At 33.8% G+C, this 20567-nt stretch overlaps 1 protein-coding gene across 1 annotated transcript in view; it reads left to right on the forward strand.

Moving 5' to 3' along the window:
• The first annotated feature begins 7046 nt into the window (after positions 1-7046).
• LOC111428855 (peptidyl-prolyl cis-trans isomerase Fkb14) overlaps positions 7047-20567 on the forward strand; it is a 42630-nt gene continuing 29109 nt past the window's right edge. The window contains exon 1 of the mRNA XM_023064545.2: positions 7047-7358. Coding sequence (XP_022920313.1) covers positions 7171-7358 — 188 coding nt within the window. The 5' untranslated portion in view covers positions 7047-7170. The remainder of the gene's footprint in view (positions 7359-20567) is intronic.

The following is a 20567-nucleotide window of genomic DNA, read 5'->3' on the forward strand; positions in this document are numbered from 1 at the left end:
AAAGACAAGATTAAGTTTGAAATTTTGAAAGTTGAAAAGTAGAAAACTGTATTGAACATCTGATATTTAATTTTAAAATTGAACAATGAGTGAAACTGTTTTAAAATTTTTCTCCTTCTTTTTCCATAATTCCTTATATCCAATTCCCTTAATTTTTCGAACAACTTAGAATCCCAATTTAACTAACTATCTTTCCTTTTACCCCTTTCAAGAACCCTTACACACTTATTGTTTTTGTTTTTGTAAGTGGATTCTCAACCTACATTGTTATCAATGTTTTTATAATGTTTAATAACATATAAATCTAAATTAAAAAAAAAAAATTTTAAAGCAGTTTCACTCATTTTTCAATTTTCAAATTAAATATCATATGTTTAATACAGTTTTCTACTTTTCAACTTTCAATACTCTGTCTAATACGGAGATTTTTTTGTTTCTCAAAACCTGCTTGATGAGTTTTTATTTCATTTTTAACAACGACGTAGTTCAACCATTTTTATAAACTGTAACGTGCTCGTCTTTAATTTTAAAAAGTTTAACTAATTTTGTGGTACTTTTCGGAATTAAGAAATGTTCTACAACATAATCTGTCAATCCTATAATTATTTTTTGAGAAGATGGATGTAACTTCACATTTTTAACGAGTAAGTAATTGTTGTAAACTTTTGACTAGTTTAAGTTTGGATTAGTATAATATTGTAAAACAAATATTTCTCAATGTAGAGTATCTGAAGATGCGTATAAGGCGAAACTAGTCAGACGAAAAATAAAATTTTACAACAAGTTAAAGTACATTGAAACTGTCTTTCATTTTTGACCACATTATTATGTCATAATTATACACATAGTCAGCTGTTGCTTGACTTCTGCACGAATTTAAAACCTTGTGGTATTTGTATACGCATTGCGTATACTTCGTATTTTTGTCTTTGCCGAGTTTTCATCAAAATTGGGAATTGTTTTCGACATAATCTCAACTATCCTTCTTAAGGCTTCGTTTCTTGTAGTTCGGTCCTTATGTTCTGGAATTTTATGATTCCATAAACACGGATATTCTTCATATGTTTCCAAAAACTGTATTATTTGTTGTGATGTCCATTTTTTAGACGGTTTATTACAAGATTTTCGCAATTTTGGTGGACGAACGCATACAGTGTGTCCCCGAATAGGTGAAACGACTCTTATAAAAAATAATTTTTTTTCCATATTAATTGTTTTTTTTGTGGGTTTGGCCCTGCATGATAGACTAATTTTGAACATATTTTCAAGTTTTAAAAAACAAATAAGCCTGGACGGTGAAAGAAAAACTCTTTTTATGGCAGGTAAAGTACCTTTTTTGTTTACAGTACGTGAAAGTGTTACTAAGAAGTTTTGTTCAGAATGAAAAACTATGGCCATATGCAAATTTTCGGAATGATCGGCCTACTTTGGTCGTCTTTTTAAATCTTTTTACCTGACACAAGGAGTTTTCGCTTCAGTGTCAACACTCACTTGTTTTTTAAAACTTGAAAATATGTTCAAAATTAGTGTTTCACCAAGCAGGGCTAAACCCAAAAAAATGACAATTAATATCGAAAAAAATTTACATTTTATGAGTCGAAGTTGATGTTGTAGTCCATTTTAACCAGTTTTTTCTTTAATTTAGAGGTAACAAAGGTTTTTTGTCAGTTTTGCACTTTTACTGGTTAGTAAAAAATTTCTTGTATTATATAACAATAATACGTCTCTTTATTTACATGTTTCGCCTGTCCTAGCAGGCATCTTCAGAATAGCTACAAAAGTTGAATTTTTGATAATTTAAACGTGTTAGATTATAGAATTAAGGTAAATTAAATCTAAATAAAATGATACTTACAGAGTAACGTACAAGTTGAAAATAAAATTTTTGAACAGCGGAAACTATTATATTGTTAAACTAATGGCGAAATTCCGTTTAAAAATCACAAATGGGCAGATTTTAGAGATAAAACAATGTTTACAATCAGTCATGGTAACGTGTCGAAAATGTCTTAACAACTGAATCGAAAAATGTAAAAAACATGTTTTTATGTTGATATCTAAATTTAAAAAGTAACTAAATACGCATGTGCGTAGAATTTAAAGCGTGTAAAATTCGAAATTAAAATAAACATATACTATATCACAAATTAAAAGGTTGAAGAAAACGACGTGTAAAAACTTGAAAATTAAACCAAATTAAACACTAACTGCATTACAAAATTAAAAGGTCGAAAAATGAAGAAGCCACTGTATTATGTTGCACAACGATTAAACAAAAGGATAAGGTCGGGATGGTGATATAGGAGGGGGGGGGGAAGAGAGGAAAAGCCAATTAAAACCCAAAATCTTCGACTCCTATGTATGGCTAACCATAGGAGCCCTCGGTATTTTGGGATAAGGGTCAGATAGGGATTTATACATTGGCACCTGTGAGCAATATATCAGGTCATTCAGACATTCTATATCGTTTGAATTGAATCTGAATTTGAATCATTTTGTTGATGAAGCAGAGTTACGTTTTTGTCTTTATAGAAATTGTGATTGTATGTTGAAATGTGCCTATCGAAATTGGATTCCTCTCTTTGGATGTGTTCCTTCACCCTGATTCTTAGTGAACGACCGGTCTCACCCACATAGTATGCACCACATGTGCCACAATCTAATTTATATACCCCGTTTTTATCTAGTACATCTATTTTATCTTGGGCATTAAATAGTATTCGTTGTAGAGTATTGTTATTTTTATAGGATATGGTGATACCATGTTTTTTACAGGCATTTCCAATATTATAGGCTATTTTTCCTGGGTATGGGATGGTTCTATATGTTTTACTTTCTGAATTTATAGGTTGGAGGGTTGTAGAATTTTTGATGTTTTGTCTATTTAAGAATTTATGGAAAAAGGAGTTTATTTGTTTTAGTTGTAAGCCATTATTAATACCAATTAATTTCGTTTAAGCTCGTTTTATAAGAGTCGTTTTACGTATCCTGGGACACACTGTATATACATGTATACAGTTGCTCGTTTTCTTTACCAATACTACTATTGGCGCCAAAACGTAGACACTTTATTGGCGCCTACGGATTTTTGTTATTTCCATATACAACTAAACTGGTGCCTACGGAACGGCGGCAGCAATCAATGTATGTGGAAACTTACCATAAGGCAATCACTACTTTTATGATTTTTGCGCTAACAACTCTTTCAATTGAAAAAGGTTGAGTGCGGGAAGTTAGCCCCCCATTTTTTGATTTTTAAATTTTTTATTGTGGTCTTGATTGTTCTAGAGTTGTTCTACATTGTTCCAAAGCGGCAAATCGAAAAAATAAAAACTCCGCGAGAAAACCGAAAAAACGGGTTTTTTGACTAGCCCCCCATTTTTGGAAAAATCAAATTTTCTTTGTTGTTCTGGGTTGTTCTAGTTATCCTAGTTATTGTTCTAGAAAATGAAAATTATGGGATACAACATTACGAAGTTATAACTAAAAATAGGTTTGGCCGCCGAAATGTCTAGTTGATTGCTGTGACCATAGTTTTTCTATTTTCAGTTCCATATCACAAATATATACTTATTATACCTAAGCAATCTGGAACAGCTAATATTTTCACTAGAACAACTCTATAAAGAACACTTTACTCTTTGAAAATTAAAATTTTTGGAAGTTTCAGTTAGTAATTCTTTCATAAGTTCATAAGTAAGTTTCATTAATATTTATTTCAATAAAAAATAAAAAATATATTGTTCAAAATACTTGCGGATTCGACAAGTTATGCACATAGTTCATGCGACATGTCATGCGACATAGTTTAGCATTTGCCTGTACACACAATTCATTTAGAAATCATGTTGAGAATGTTTGCACAGATTATTGCTTTAGTTTTCTAAAATTATTTTTAAAACCCGGTTCTAGTAAAGCAACATATAAAAAAAGAGCTATAGTTTATACAAAATAAAATACACTTTAAATCGCAACTTATGTTTTACTATTATAAGTTTAAAGAGAAAGGTGAAACTTGTAATTTTTAGAAAATTAGGATGGTCAGATTATTCCATATTTTTTTAGTTTTTTAAAACTATTATTATATTAAAGGTTGGGTTCACTGATTCAACAAAACCTGTCCGATATCACAACAACTCAAATCTAAGGTTTTTCTAGTGAAAATAACAGCTGTTCTGAATTGTTTTAATTGTTGTAAGTACTAATATTTAATATGAAACTTTAAAAGAACTAAAGCCGCAGTGATTAAATAAATATTTTAAGTACCTAGGACAACAAGAACAATTTAGAGCACCAAAAAATATGTGATTTTGCAAAATTAATGTGCATTAACGTGTTAAACGTAAACACATCTAGAACAATTTGAATCGGCAAAGTTTGAGTTATTTTAGATGGTTCTATGTGTATTCATTCATATTGTGTAATTTAAAACCGCTGACGCAAGAATTACTGACTGAGGCCCACTTTTACCATCTTCCTGATAAACTATCTAGAGGATAGTTGCCATGGTTACGGCGGTTTTAAGCGCTCTCATTGGCTAAGAACTGGATTTATCTATCGGATAAATTTATCAGGAGGTGGTAAAAGTGGGCCTGAATCTTCCAAAAACTTTAATTTTCAAAGAGCAAAGTGCCCATTAGAGGGTTGTTCTAGTGAAAATAATAGCTGTTCCAGATTGCGTTAGCTATAATAAGTATATATTTGTACTTTGGAATTGATAATAGAAAAAGTATGGTCACAGCAATCAACTAGTCATTTCGGCGGCCAAACCTATTTTTAGTTATAACTTCGTAATGCTGTATCCCTTAATTTAGATTTTCTAGAACAATAACTAGAACAACTAGAACAACCCAGAACAACAAAGAAAATTTGATTTTTCGAAAAATAAGGGACTAGTCAAAAAACCCGTTTTTTCGGTTTTCTCGCGGAGTTTTTATTTTTTCGATTTGCCGCTTTGGAACAATGTAGAACAACTCTAGAACAACAATAAAAAATTTTAAATTCAAAAAATGGGGGGCTAACTTCCCGCACTCAAAAAGGTTTACTAATATTGAGGAGAGAATAAATTTGGACCTTATTCCTTAATTTGGATTAGATAGGATTTTATATGTATAGTATTTTGATTATAACAAGAGAACCAGTCAACCGATTTCGATAAACAATGTCTCATTCGAAAGCTCAATCCTTGGCCTTCAACATTTTTATTTTTATTGTCACTTATGCATTATTCTTTATGAATATTCGGAAAACATTTTAACTTTTGTAATGAAGAGAAAAATATATTATACAATTTGAAGGAAAAGTTGGAAAAGTTGAAGAAAAATTGGATATAATAACAATTTTTAAAAGAATTGTAAAAATTGAAAGAAATGTAAATTAGCACCTTGCCCCTGAAAACTTTATTTATATTTCAATATAAACAACAGAGTTATGGGTTGGGACGCTTTTTGTGTGAAACTATATACAGCTAAAAATATAAAATTTGAAAAAGAAGAGTAGAAAACTAGTAAGAACAACAATAAGTTATACAAAAGGTAAAAATACTAAAAGCAAAAATGAAAAAAAGATTTTCTGTTTTAGTACAAATACATTTTAAATCAGTCTATTACTTTGTTAGTTTGTTTACATACTTTGTTATGATTAGTAGAATATTTCAAACATATTCACATTTAGTTGTTCTCTAGTAATAATCCGTTTACAAAAAATTATTTTTTATGTAAGACTTCCAGGCAGTAAAGTCACTGGAGTCGTTTAAACAATCGTACGTACTTAATTAGCAAATTTAGAGATCGGGCATTTCCATTTTCGCATTCACCATGGATCATACTTTCGATGGAGATGTTGACGACTAAAATTGATCAAATAATAAACGAGATAATTGACTTATTTGATTAATTAATTTTTTGTGTTTTATTCAAAATTCTTAAATATTTCGAATCGGGCATTTCGACAACTGCATTCAGCCAGGCGAAAGCTATCGATTGAGATATAAAACATTAAAATCCGTCAAACCGTTCTCTTATTATAGTCGATTTAGTTTAAATTAATTTTTTTACATTGGGGGCTAGACTTTAACGGTCGTTTATAAGTGCGTAAACAAAGAGCCGAACACGGTGTCATTCCCTGGGCTGTACAAGGTTAACGGGAGAGAATTGAAATCGGGCATTTTGTGATTTCGATAGAAGAAACTATGACGAATCGAATGACGTATAGATCTTGATCATCGGGTACATCGTTTACGAGTTATCACCACTTAAAAAAGGTCATTTTTGTGTTATTTTCGTGTATCTTCGCATTATTTTAGCGTTTTAGCGGAATTCGAGAGAGATTTCGAATCGGGCATTTCCACTTTCGTATTGGCCAAGGATTGAGCTTTCGAATGAGACATTGTTTATCGAAATCGGTTGACTGGTTCTCTTGTTATAATCAAAATACTATACATGTAAAATCCTATCTAATTGGGGGCTAGAAAAATTGGGGGCTAACTTCGCATAGATTAAATTTGGCGCTGAGTATTGATCAATTTTGCAATGATGTCTCTCACAAACTCCAAGGAAGCTAGTTTTTGCTTTGTCCGATAACTGGAATTCACAAATATGTTAAAGTTTTCATTACCTTTGAGATACACCTTTATGCACCCTTATGCCTTCTTTCGAGAAATTCTAAAATTGAATTTGTACTGAAACTTTATTGAAGCAGTATATATTATTAATATGCAAAGTTGAGATTTTAAGCTTATCTCTTTATGCGTCATTTTAAAATATATGTAAAATAATAAATAAATAATGTATTATTTTGTAATTATTTTTTCATGAAATTTTAAACATCTATTTCAGATTTAGTGGTAGTAGAAAAAAAATTCTAAATAAGTTAAAATCCACACATACAAAAACAGTTAAACCTACTCATGAATAACGGACTGGTACATTCATGTGCTATGTCACGTGTATCAAAGAGCCAATGAAAATAGGACCTGTGGCTCGAAGATGCGCGTATAAGAGAGAGGTAATATAACCAGCTCTCTCTGAAAATAACGACAGCGTGGCAACGACGAGTGAGTCCGTAGTATAACCGGGTCGAGTTCGAACGCGCGCAGTACAGTTCAAAAAGTTGTTCTTCGCGGACGAAACTGAACACTCTCAATATACGCAAAACACTTGCAACGAAACGATGAAGTGCACGGTTGGTTTATTATTCGTTTTCGCTTTTGTGGCGGTGGCGAGAAGCGATAAAGATAAAGAGCTAAAGATCGATGTTGTTAGCAAACCGGAACTTTGCGAAGTTAAAAGTAAATCTGGTGATATGCTCACGATGCATTACACCGGCACTTTGGCCGATGGCACAAAATTCGATTCAAGGTAAGTAACTTTTTTTGATATCAAAGTGTATTGAAATAATTGAGAAAATTAAGAAAATTCTAAACGGTGTGTGTGGTATAAGCCACATCATTATGTAGATAAGGTTATTTTTAATGAATTTTTATCTTAATTTTAAAAATATATTGCAAAAATGATTTTTGTTACCACCCAAGTTCGGTTTATTTTAAAAAGTGATTACGTGTTGTGTTAATTAATCTTATTTTTAACCTTCACTTTTATCCCAAATTAATTTAATTTAAAAAAAATAAATCTTATTAAGATTTTATTTTTACCAAATTTTTAGATTTCATAGGAGGTGATAAGAAAAGTACATTGACCTACATCACTATTTACCTACTTCTACTTAAGCACACCCTCAATAGATAAAAGCACAACTTTTTTTTAACCTATTAAAATATTTTTTCTAATAATTTTTTGGGCAACAAATTTTTTTTCACACACCAGTTGACGTGTTGTTTCCGAATTTATTTATTGTGGCCCAGTTTACACTCAGCAGTCGTGTGATTTACGCGTGGATCGTTTATAGAGAAAACGGTCACTGCGTGTGTGGGATTTATGATGTATTAAATTTAATCTGGTACCATACGTAAATGCGTGTGTAACATCGAGGTTCGTCGCGCCCCAAACAATTCGTTATTGTCACTTTGGTTGTCGGGAATTAAATCGAGTTTCCTCTACTTTCGTTTTTTACATCGCATTAAAACCGCAGTGAAAAGTTTGTTTCCAACTCGAAAATCCGCTTGTATCACCGTCCACGTACTAAGTGCAGACTTTCACGTCACCTTTTTACATGAAATTTGCTTGGTTAATTGAAGCGAATTTACATGTACCTGGGTATCGCGTAAATTTTGCACACCTGAAATGTTAAAATGTGATTTACTCGTACTCGAGTATGAACTAATTGAACGTTTCAGCATATTTCAGACCTTTTACGCGATACGACATTTTATAATTATATTTGAAAAACTGTTAAAAGTTCTTTTTTTTTATTTCTGTTTTATTCGAAGTAGAACTAAGAATCTAAGGTTGGTCCGGTGCTGATTGCAAATGTCCTGTACAAATACAGACGGAAACTGAATCAATTTTCTTTAATCCACGCAATCTGAGTGGTGTAATCCTCAAGCTGAGGAGATACGTCCCCCGGAAGACGACGGAATTTTCATCTTCGACCAGTAACTGTCACGGAATCGTGAGATTTCGCTTTTATCTCCTTTCAATTCGTATTTACCCAGCTCTTATTGTTCGTTGAAAGAACTATCTATTCAATTTAATTGCTTAAATACATCAAAGTTTTTATTAACACATACCAGACATTACAACTTTGTGAAGACTATATCATTAAGCACATCTACTTTAGTTGGTGTTAATTAGGAAACTTATGTTGTATTGATTCATATTTCTTCCATAATATTCCAAAATAATGATGATTTAGACCTTGCTTTCTGTTTTTTGCAACAGAAGTAATTGTTGGAGAAATCCGTGCCACCTCAAAAAGTGTTTTAAAAGGTCTCATTACAGGAAGCAATGAAACATAACTCGATGAAAAAAGCTCACCATAATATAATCCGATTTTGTGAGGAATGTTGCAGGTTGTGGTTACAACAAGGTGGTGTAGCAGAAAAAAGAACAATTTGTAAAACTATTATTGGAGACGATGTAAGCGAAAATCAAAAAACTTAGATTTAAGATAAATTGGTTCAAGCAGGAAGTTATGAAAAGGATGGGGAATGAGAAATTAGCCAAAGCGATGTAAGCGAAAATGAAGAATTCTGTGTCAAAAAAATTTGGTGTAAGAAGTAAGACAAGAACAGAAACAGATTCACCATAAAACCGTTGATAAATACGCTAGTCATCGTATTGTAGACGATTTACAACGCGCTGGACGGCAAAGGTGGTTAAAAAAATGGTAATAAATGACCATATATCACTTCAAGTGCGGTTCAAATAACAAAGGAACTATCACAAACATCAGATAAATCGGTTATATAAACACCATGTAAATATACGGAATTCCCAAAAAGAAGCTCCAGATTTTTAGAAATACATATTAGTTACTGAAGAGAGTAAGTTTCTGGAAAGAAAAAGCCACCAAAAATATGGCCACCTAAAAATATGATGTTCTAGAGCGCAATGGTGGTGTAAATCTGGTGTTTATTGACTCATCAATGAACAAAATATGTTAGTTAAAATTTTAAGAAACAATGTTGTTCCAAATGTTGACAAATTGGGCCTAAAAGAACACTAAGTCTTTCAACAGACAATGATCTCAAATATACTGCTAAAATTGTAAAGAAGTGGTTGCTATATCGAACTTCCAAAACTTTGGATCATCCTCCGCAGTCCTCAGATCTTAATCCTATAAGTAGAGTATCTGTGGGAATACCTTGACAAAAAGACAAAAAGGTCAGTCAAGAACCATTTTATTTATTTATTTATTACATGTTCGGGATGCATACAGGGAGAATATCCCCAACAAAGCATCCTCATAATAACGAAAAATTAACATAAAAAAAATTGTAACATAAACTAACATAATTACAACAATAAAGCGATCAACAAAACATCCGCTATACGTTAGCTAGTCAAAGAGAGATACATGGTTGAAGCCCTGGTCATAACAATTAAGAATTCGAACTAATGGCGAGTTTTGATAATGGTTGGTGTTAGCTATATTAAGACGAAATGTGACGCATTGAAGCTCAATTTAGGCAGAAGATCGGGGGCATTCAGCATGCCATTAACAAGCTTGAAAAGAAAGATCAAGTCAGAAACAATTCGACGTTGCTGCAGAGACAATAAGTTGAAGACTACGTAAGGTAATTCGATGTTAAGGTGATATCTCAATTTGTCATCAAGTATAATGCCAAGATCCTTCACTCTGTCAGTAGAGATAACATTGGGTCTACCATTAAAATTGTAATTAAAATTAATAGGATGTCGTTTCCATGCAAACGTTATTTTTTGGAATTTGTCATAGTTCAAATAAAGTTTGTTAACTCGACAGTAATCATGCAAACCATCAAGGTCCTCCTGGAGCCTCAGGCAGCCATGACTAGAGCTGACTCTGGTAAATATTTTATTATCATCCGCATAGAGCAGGAATTTGGAAAATTTAAAGCAAGAAGAAATGTCGTTTATGTAAATTAGAAATAATGTAGGCCCAAGGTGAGTTCCCTGAGGCACACCAGATGAGATGGGTTTGTAGTCCGATAGAAAGCTACCTAACTTAACTGCCTGACTTTTGTCAGATAGATGTGACATTATCCAACGTACAATGCCTGCAGGAATTTTAAAGGAGGACAGCTTTTGTATAAGAATTCCATGGTCAATCTTGTCGAAGGCTTTAGAGTAATCGGTATAAATTACGTTAACCTGTGAGTCCTCATTTAGTTAACATAAGACTCTAGTTAGACTCAACCGATCGTCCAGGCAAGAAACCATGTTGTTCAGTAATGAGAGAGTGAGAAACAATTTTTTCAAAAAACTTAGGAATAGACGTGAGAATACAAATTGGACGGTAATTAGATACCAACTGTCTATTCCCGGATTTAAATATTGGAACCACAAAAGCTGTCTTCCACACACTCGGAAAAGTACCTTCGAGTAAAGATTTTGAAAAAATAAGAATAAGTGGGGTCGACAGTTCGGCAGCAAACTCCCTCAAAAAGGAAGATGGAATACCATCCGGACCAAAGCTAAAGGACTTGTCAAGATGGGTCAAAACTCCGTCAGCAGAGAACCAAGATGAAACACCCTGGCTACGAAAACCGAGGCGAAAAACTCTGCAAATGCACAAAAGATATCAGGATCTGAGGTCACCACTGACCCATCAGCGGAAAATATGGTGGCTAATATGCCAGATGCATTCCGCTTCCTGGACTTAACAAAAAGACAAGCAAAGAAGACCTAAAAAATGTTTTAAAGGAAGAATGGACAAAAATTTCTCCAAATATAACAAATAGGAGATTCATTGGGGTGTTGAAAAGTACGAATACTGAAGAATAGAAATAGCAATTGGAGATAGTTTATAGAATTAGTGCAGAACTAAAACTTCACAAAGTAATTCTTTTGCAAATATTAGGCCTGTTTTGGTTCCAGAGTTCCGAAGAGTTCTGAACCTTTCATGTTGCATATTATACGTATACACGGACATGTTCAGAATTGTTTGTAACTACAAAACTCTTGAACCAAAACAGGCCTATTAAAGATAGCTTTTTATATTAACTATAGGCCACTTCGGCTCCCTTCTGAAAAATAAATTATTTTCACAAAAAAATTAATAAAGCAAATATCAATTTTTAAGCTGTAGATCTCGCCAATTTTAATGGTTACAAAGCTCAGAGTCGCGCAGAAACATAAAGTGTATTCCAAGTGATTTCGTGAAATTGTAACTATTGCCATTGAGGAAACATTTAGATTCCACCAATTATGGTTACGTCAGAATGTCACAACGTGGTATGGAAAATCATAAAAGAACAATAACTGTATCCATATCAGATTGAACGGGTTCATGCTCTGTTGCAGCACATTTTTAAACAATGATCTGTCGTCCGGACATTCTTAATCTTTAAACTACGACGTGGAAAAACCCTACAAAGTTTTTTACGTGTAAAGTATCTTTATATAATCTGCTTTCATATAATATCTAGAAATCGTGTACAAAACACTTGCTATTTCAAAAATTTAAAATTAACATTGTGGTATTGTTTAGCCGATAACTAAAAGGTGTGAAACATCGCAATTTATTTTCGTAAATTCCTTGAAATTAAAACAACATTTACACCCGGGCCATCGAACTTTAGCTTCTATTCTGGGTCAACAATTTTTGGTTACTTTCTCCACAACGAATGTGAAATAAAGTAAAGTCTGTTCAAAACAGACACTTTACATTGCGATGACACTTTGTGATTGAAGTAATTTTGTTTAAAAAGGTTTGTGGTGCAATTTGATCAGAATGACGAATCTTGCTGAAAAGTTGATCAGGAAATAACCTCCATAATTAAAGCGCTACCACGAAGCAAGTTTATTTTGGAAGCATATGGATAATCGCATCCGAAAACTTTTGTGAAGTTCTGCCCAGTTTTCTGTTGCAACTTAATTAGTCACTTCAAGCCAGGTTAACGAAGAGTTTAACACACGTTTGATAATCATGAACATACTCTTGTACCAATTTACTTCTACACCTCAATTTAATAAATTTCATTTAATAAACTTCATACTAATCTAATTATTTAATCAAATATTATACTGGTTATAATTGATAGATATAATTGTAATATTTGTGTAATTGTACAAAGAATGCGAATAACATTTTTTTAATGTTTTGCATAATGGCGAAATATTGAGCCAATAAATGATTTTAAACTGATTAAAATATTCTCTTTTGCAAATAGCCAAATTACTTTATAGTTAATTCGACAGTTGATATGATAATCATATTAATTTCTGACCGTCTAAGATATCTTGGTGGTACGTGAGATCTATTGATTAACGAAATATAATCAAGTGCGGTAGCGACGCAAGTCCATTCTCTTGCAAATTAGGCTCTTTCGAAGCCATCAGAACGTTCTGAACTTACAGCCATTTCCTTCTATCGTGGTGCAGAGTTTGAAATAGAATCCACAGTATTGCAACGGAAGCTATGTTAGTTTGGACTGCCTTCGTTAGCCAAATCACGGTCTCTATTCTCGATTCCCGCGGGCTTGCGACCTGTGTTAATTCGCCCATTATTTATTGCATTAGTTTTGGAGATGGCCACACTAGGGGTTCGGACAATTGATTTTCCATCACCGCTCGCCGAGTACAATGCCACCATCATTAGTCGTTGAATAATTCCAATTTCAACTGCGCCGACGAAATACGAACGCTGACTGACCGTCGCAGGGATTTTGTATAATTGATATTATTTGTTATTCGGTTTGTCGTGTCTCGTCGAACGAATAGAAGCTTGACGTGTGAATGATTAACGCTCACAAAACCAACGGATTAATATTTATAATTAAATGTTGCATGGAAATGTATTGTTAAAACAGTGTGTACATATTAGTTGAGCAAAATCTAAACACGACGTTCCTTTAAAATATTGATTATTATTACCCTATCGATTTATTCTGAAGCGCATTACTCCGAAAGCAGCAAGTTAAATTTCAATTTGAAACTAGCATTATAAATCCTATTTACGATCTCTAAACCTGTTAGAGAATTATTGTTATTAAATTCACACCTGGTACGTTCACTAATAATGAAGACTTTCCCACTTGACTATACACGTCAACCCACATCTAACATCCGCTTTCTATTATGTATTTCTGATGAGTTGAGGTCAAGTGCAATTTTCTATAATGTATAATAAAACACAAAATAAATAGTTTAATTTATAGAAGAAAAGAAGTATTTTTTGAATTTGTTATCTAATTTAACCCCCCCGGTATAGGGAAACAATTTCTCTTGGATAGTGTTTGGTCGTTCTCATCCATTCTAAAATAGAACCGCAACGAAGGTGGTTCTTTCGGGTTTGTGGGTGACGAGTCCTGATAAATAACTGATGTGTTTACACCGTCGTTTCGCTCTTCGTGACAGATTGAAGCGAATTCTTAAATCCGTGGCCGCTTCAACGTCAAATTCCGGTGCCCCGCAATCAATCTTACCGGATCTTGTCGACGGCCCAAGACAATATAAAGCTTAATAAATGAGAGAATGTTGTCGTTAGTTTATACCATAAGAAAAACGACCAAACGTATATCTAAAACATAATATAGTTCTTTGTTGTATCAATTTAAGCTTTTAAAGCAAGTGAAAGTTGTGAATTTAGCTGTATATTTTAACGGTATATTTACAGTTATCAAATTGCAATAAATATTCCGTTTAAGATCGAATCCTGGCACCGTGACAAAGATAATCTTGGCCTAATTTACCCCCATTCACTTAATTGACTTTGTAAACTGGAAGACCGTAAGATTTCTTGGTGAATTTAAATGGTTTTTCACGGTCTATGAGGTGTAAAACTGGAGTTCAGTCAAGTTTAAACCGTTTTCAAGACGATTGGTTTGCATTATTTTATGTGATTGCTATTTTCAACTTTACATGTTTAATATAACATTCTAGGTCTAATTTTAATTATTAAGTTTGTTAATTTCCATCAAGTCATTTCCATTGATGATTTTCAATCATCAAGTTCGCTCAAGTTCATGTAGTTCCATGATTTCGACTCGCGTGACGTAAATATATAGACGAATTTATTATATATTATACTTAATTATAAATATCAGATGTAGCGTGCCCGCGGCGCCATGTACTGTTATTTTAGAGTCATGTTTAGGTACCACGATACCATTCATGATTTATATGATATATATTAACAAAAAGGTTGTATATTGTACAAGATGCTATTTCAGGCTGTCGGAGAATCCTGCAAAACTTTCAGAACATTTTGATTCAGTCGAATTTGTATACTTTTTTAATTCTGCTTTGCCATAGTTGAACGGGCGAAATGTCCTGCATTTTTTAGCGCCGTCGCAATTAACTCGACGTTCTTAATGGATTCTTTTACCACCAAATGCAACTTGTGCGCCGTATAATCTGAGTTATTAAAGATGTTTTTTAACGAAATCGCACTTTTCTCTTTCTGTGACTAATTTTGTTGACAAATTTTTCAGTTAGCACTATCATCATTAATTATGTCAAAATAATTCCATAGTGTCCAAGAAAAAACTCGTTTAATCACATGAACTTTTCATACTTCAGTACAATACCGCTTACACAGCTTGTTAGTTCTCTAATTGTTGCTAATTGGTGTTGTTAATTCTTGTTTTTTTTAATTCTTTTTTCATTTATAGAAAAAATTTGTTCGTATATTACATTTTCAATTTTTTAAACCACCTTATTTCCCATCTTAAAGGAATCCATTTATTTTTGTCACTCCCTGTATATTACCGAGACTCTCGCTGTACCTATTATTTGAAAAAACTACAGCCAAGGGAGCGACCTGGGAAAAATTAGGGGGGAAAATGACCCTGTTGAGCTTGAATCTAGTAGGGCAATATAAGGAGACATGATTTGTATATCAAAAGTTAGGCGGCTTGAGACCAGACATTGCAATCTACCTCTATCTCGAGGCGGCATTGTGGGATTTCGTGAAATAATCTAGTAATATCTGCTACGACATTTCAGAGAGGCACATGTAACCCATCACGTAGGACTTTCTTCATCTGCCGCATTGATACTTGGTAACCTGTCTACGCAGCCTACAAAAACCGTTAAGCACTGACCATATCATCTTGCAAGTCAACCCTTACCAAGCCTTAAGATACACAAAATTGTCTATAAAATATTAACAGCATTCTAAGGTGACTCAAAGACTTTAAGTTACAATAGATCTTATAGGTCGCGGTGACGAGAGAGGCTGCTCCCCTCAGCCCGGCAGTAGTAATAATAAAAAGGTGACCTAAAGACTTTATCGCACATCCCCACTGATATTAGCAAAACCACCTATCATGGGATTCTTGCAGCGATCGTTGCAATGTCTTTCAGGATGTGTCATCACTAGGCATCTATTATAAGGCAAGAAATCTTCAAGTAATGCAATTTTGATTAAAAGCATTATAAATAAAAGCAAATCAAAACGTTGAAATTGTTTATAAACATTGTTTAGTAACTCAAAGTGTTTATCATATGTTATATGAGAAAAACCGAGCGAACGATGTTATCAGATCGTGGCCAATTTCCCGATCTACAATGAGTTATTTAGACAAATGGACGTTCTTACCATTGCAGACTGATTGTTTTAATGCGCTAGGAAGTTTCTAGGAAGAACCCCGACATATTTTCGGGGAGTGAGATATATGTTTGGGTCGAGTCGTATTACGAAATGAGATAATCGAAGATTACCTTGCCGATAGCTTCAGCTAACTCGTGCGAATACACTCAAGAATTGCCACTGATGGAATCGAAAGTGAAAACCATTTCCTACTCAATCATGTAGTCGTAACAAGAACGTTTTCAAAGCAGCTATATAAACTTATCCGAAGAGTGTGGATCCCTGCCATACTACAATCTCAGCTGAAACTGCTTAGGGAGGTAGTTAACGAGGAACCATAAAAGTAACACTTTTTTCCACTGATTTTTCACGAATTCTCAAAGGTTCCTAAAGATATCCAGAAGTTTTAAAGAGTTTGTGAGATTTTTATATGTTTCCAACAAATTTTAGAAAATTTTCTCGGATTTTCAAGTATTCAAAAGATATGAAATGATTTTTAGAGACATCACAAAGGTATATTTACGTATTTCCAAAGAGTTTTCACAGGGTACTGATTTTCCAGAAAATAACGAAAAATTTCAAAACCTTTCCTAATATCTCTAAAGATTTTCACTATTATTAGTAGTTCCAAAGATTTTGTTGCGTTTTCAAGTATTGTCAGAAGGATTTATAATGATATTTTGAAGTTACAAACGATTTCTTAGGATTTCCAGTGATTGTCGTGTATTCAATGAAGTTTTAAAGAATTTTCAAATAATTTCTTAGAGTCTCCAGATATTTTCTGGAACTTCCAAGTATTGCCAGAGAATTTGTAATGATTTTCAAAGCTATACTGGACTTTCTAAAGATTATTTGCGGTTATCAAATACATCCAGAAAATGATTTAATTGTAAGGTTCACTATCTATAGATATCTAAGAGTTTCCAAAATTACCAAAAGTTGTCTAAACAGTTTCTGAGATACTTTAAAGATTTCCAAAAGATTTTCATATACTTTTAAGAACTCTTAGAGGATATCCTAAGTTATCCTAAGATATCTTTGGTAATCATCCATGTTGCGAGTCATAAATGTATATAAAATTTAGGTATTTAAATAAAATAACTTCTTTTCGCTATAAAAATTAATATCTTCGGAACCGGTTTCGGTTAATAAGCCATCATCAGCTCAGTAAAACACTTATTAATTATAGCTTCTTCCTTCTAACATAAAGTTTCAAGCATTTATGCATATTCTCTTTATACAGGAACTTTTTCCAACTTGCGTTACTTTCATTGTTCATCTTATTCTATTCGGCTGCTGACATATTTGATATTTTCTTCAATTTAGAAACTTCTTCTCATCTGCCATATTCTTCCATCTCACATCTTGAACCTTTTACGAACTAGTTATCTTCTTTCATCCACTAATAGCATTATAGTAGTATCTTTTCTCCATCTAGTGTCTTGTTCTGTCCAACCTTTCCATTTAACATCTTCCCATACCCCATCTTTTTTAAACCAGCATTTTATTTCACATTCAGGTTCACTGTTAATTTTTTTCAATTCCTTGTCCTTCTCCAATCAGCAGTTCTTTTTCATTGATCATCTAGTAAGAGTCTACGATCTATTTGGTTGTTTCAACATAATCGCTTACAACTGAATTTCACTTTATTTTTACACAGTTTTACTTTTATGGTTTTCAATCCCACCTCAGCGATAGAAAGTGTTCGTGGCAAGCCTGTAGTAGATCAAGAGATTTACTTTGACAACCGGTTTTGCTCTAAAATGCTTAAAAGTATCTTTAATCGAATAATTATGGAATTTTTAGGTATCGAATTTCTCGTAGCAAGGATGTTTACAAAACTGGGCGAATTTAGTACCACTCCCTATATACCATTGAGAACCTAATAAAACAGGGATTTTTACCCGGCCATCCATTCAGCTCTATCATACCTAATTTGGGACGAGTGCCTTGTTAAAGTGGAGTACTCGGTTTCTATGCAGATTCATTTTTCTGCACGTACATAAAATAAAATTATTCTACATACCATGAGTCAATTCTGATTGTTCTTAAAATATGTAGACTGACTTACTGAGTACAATGAATACAAATAATCCAAATTTGGCAATGGTGTAAAAAAGTTGGGCGATTTTGAATCCCGATACGATGTCAATTAACTAATCGACCACGATTAAATTCTACGTCAACAAAATGTGATTTTTTAAATTGGAAAGAGATGTATTTTCACTGACATTACGAACGAAAGAGAAACCGGTGGCATTACCCATCATTAGATTGCGTGTAGCCATGTCGACTTTCTCTTTTGCCGGTAGACACACGTTGAATCGCGTCGAAGAGATCAAACGACCTCGACTCACTTTCACAAATTCGCCGAAGACGAATCGAATTTAAACTGCAAATTAGTTTTTTATCTCCCCAAAAAATAAAAAAACATTCAATTTATTTCCAACTTGTTTTAACTGAAAATTGCTTGTACAATTTTCGGTAAAAGTTGGCGTTTCCCGCAGGAAATGGTTTGGTCCTCACTGAACATCAAACCGTCTCATTTGGGAACAGGAGTAGGTAAAAGCAGCCGTTTTGGAACCATTACGCGAAAGCGTACGAAACGGCAACGCGGGAGAGTTCCTCTTCGTCGGGGGGGAGAGGCAAGTTACGGCTGGAACGCGGCAGCATTTCCCATGGGAAGTGTTACAAATCCTGGAATGCGAAGTTGTAAAGCACCTCGTGATACCTGTACCTTTTTTCGGCCACGAATAATAGAAATAAATTATCGGCACAAGTGGTGAAAACGTTTTTTTTTTTGAATAACTTCGCTACCCATTATTTTAAACGCTATTTGTTCGCAATTTTGTTCCAACAACGTTTTGACCGAATAAACCATAATTAAAGCGTTCATAACAAAGCGTCCGCAGAGCAAATACAATAAACGGCCTCAAAAACTCGACGTCAATCGGAGCATAAAATGTAAATGAAACTGTCGACCGAGAGCTATTTTATATTACTGCGTTTTACAAACCTCAATAAAAATAAACACCTATTACCGTAAAACTATTGTTATTATTAGCGTAATTATTATCCCTGGTTTAAATCAACGATAATAATCGTGCGGACAAATCCGCGTTGATTTCCTACTCCAAAAGCATAACTGTATTTACGTAGGGTGGAAATTCAATTTGGCTCACATCGAGGCACGTATTTTGTCGTTATGCGGAAAAGTGTAATGCAATTAGGGATTTTTCGGTCGCTTTATTTTTTATTCTTTTTTATTTTTGTATCGTGTGTGTTGCGGCGATTAGGTTGCAATTTTCATTTGGTACCACGTTTCCTCTGAAACTTTGTCCCATGCAATGAACATCAAGCAATAACAGTAACGTGATGAACCACAGACTCTCGCAAATTCAACCCTGCATCATTTAAACTCCATCTATCACACCGACATGTCACATAGAACGATGTATGTATGTCGGATTGTAATTTTTGTATGTATACAGGATGTGTCGTAGATATAATTTCTATCTCGATTTATTTGAAATGTACGAAATTGATAAATCACATTGATAAAATATAAAAGGATTCGCCCCTTTTTAAAAGAAAAGTAAAACTTTTCTGGGTTTTCGCGCTTGACGACGTCGCGTTATGGAATAACAACGCGTGTATGAACACCTTCAATTTCGAGTTTTACTTATAAATTATTCAGTTCAACTTCCGTACTTCTGCTGTACACGCTACCTATCGAGACAAAGGCGGCGGCGTTCGCATCAAGGCAAATCCAATCGCAGAACCCAGCCAGCTAAGAGCCGGCAAGTTCTCTCAATTCAATGACGACGCAACTTGGAACTTTTTGACAATGCTTATTGCGCGCTCTGGCGATACAATAACGCGAATGGGCGCTTTGCTCACGGAAATTATTATTTCTAAAACCTTTGTGAACGTCCTCCTATGGACTTGCACCTTTAGCAATAATGAACCGAGTTGTATAAAAGGATCAATTATATGGATTAAAACTTAGTCAACCAAAAAAAATTTCTAATCCATTATCGTATTTGGTTGATGGTTTTTCCCCAATTTACAGAATGAAAGGAAATAAAAATTTTACATCATACAATACAATGATATAATTTCCCAAAAGGTTACCAAAAAAAAATATTAATTAAAAGAAGTCATTATGTTAAGAAGTATGTTTAACACGGCTCATTTTTACCTTTAGCGATATAGTAATGGGAAAACGAAGGTAGTGGCTGCGGCATATAGGGGGCGACTCTGTACCCCGTTTGTTCAAACTGTATACAGTAAGCATAGGGCGCTTTTAAATTATTATGCGCGGTAATAACGAGAGCACGCTGTGCAACGCGGGGGCGGCTTGCGGCACAACCTGCGGGGCAAATCACGGCCTGGGCGAGGGTTTTCCCCGGCTAGGGCGCTACGGCACAATA

This window comes from Onthophagus taurus, chromosome 1, assembly GCF_036711975.1.
Source record: "Onthophagus taurus isolate NC chromosome 1, IU_Otau_3.0, whole genome shotgun sequence".
NCBI classification, from domain to species: domain Eukaryota; kingdom Metazoa; phylum Arthropoda; class Insecta; order Coleoptera; family Scarabaeidae; genus Onthophagus; species Onthophagus taurus.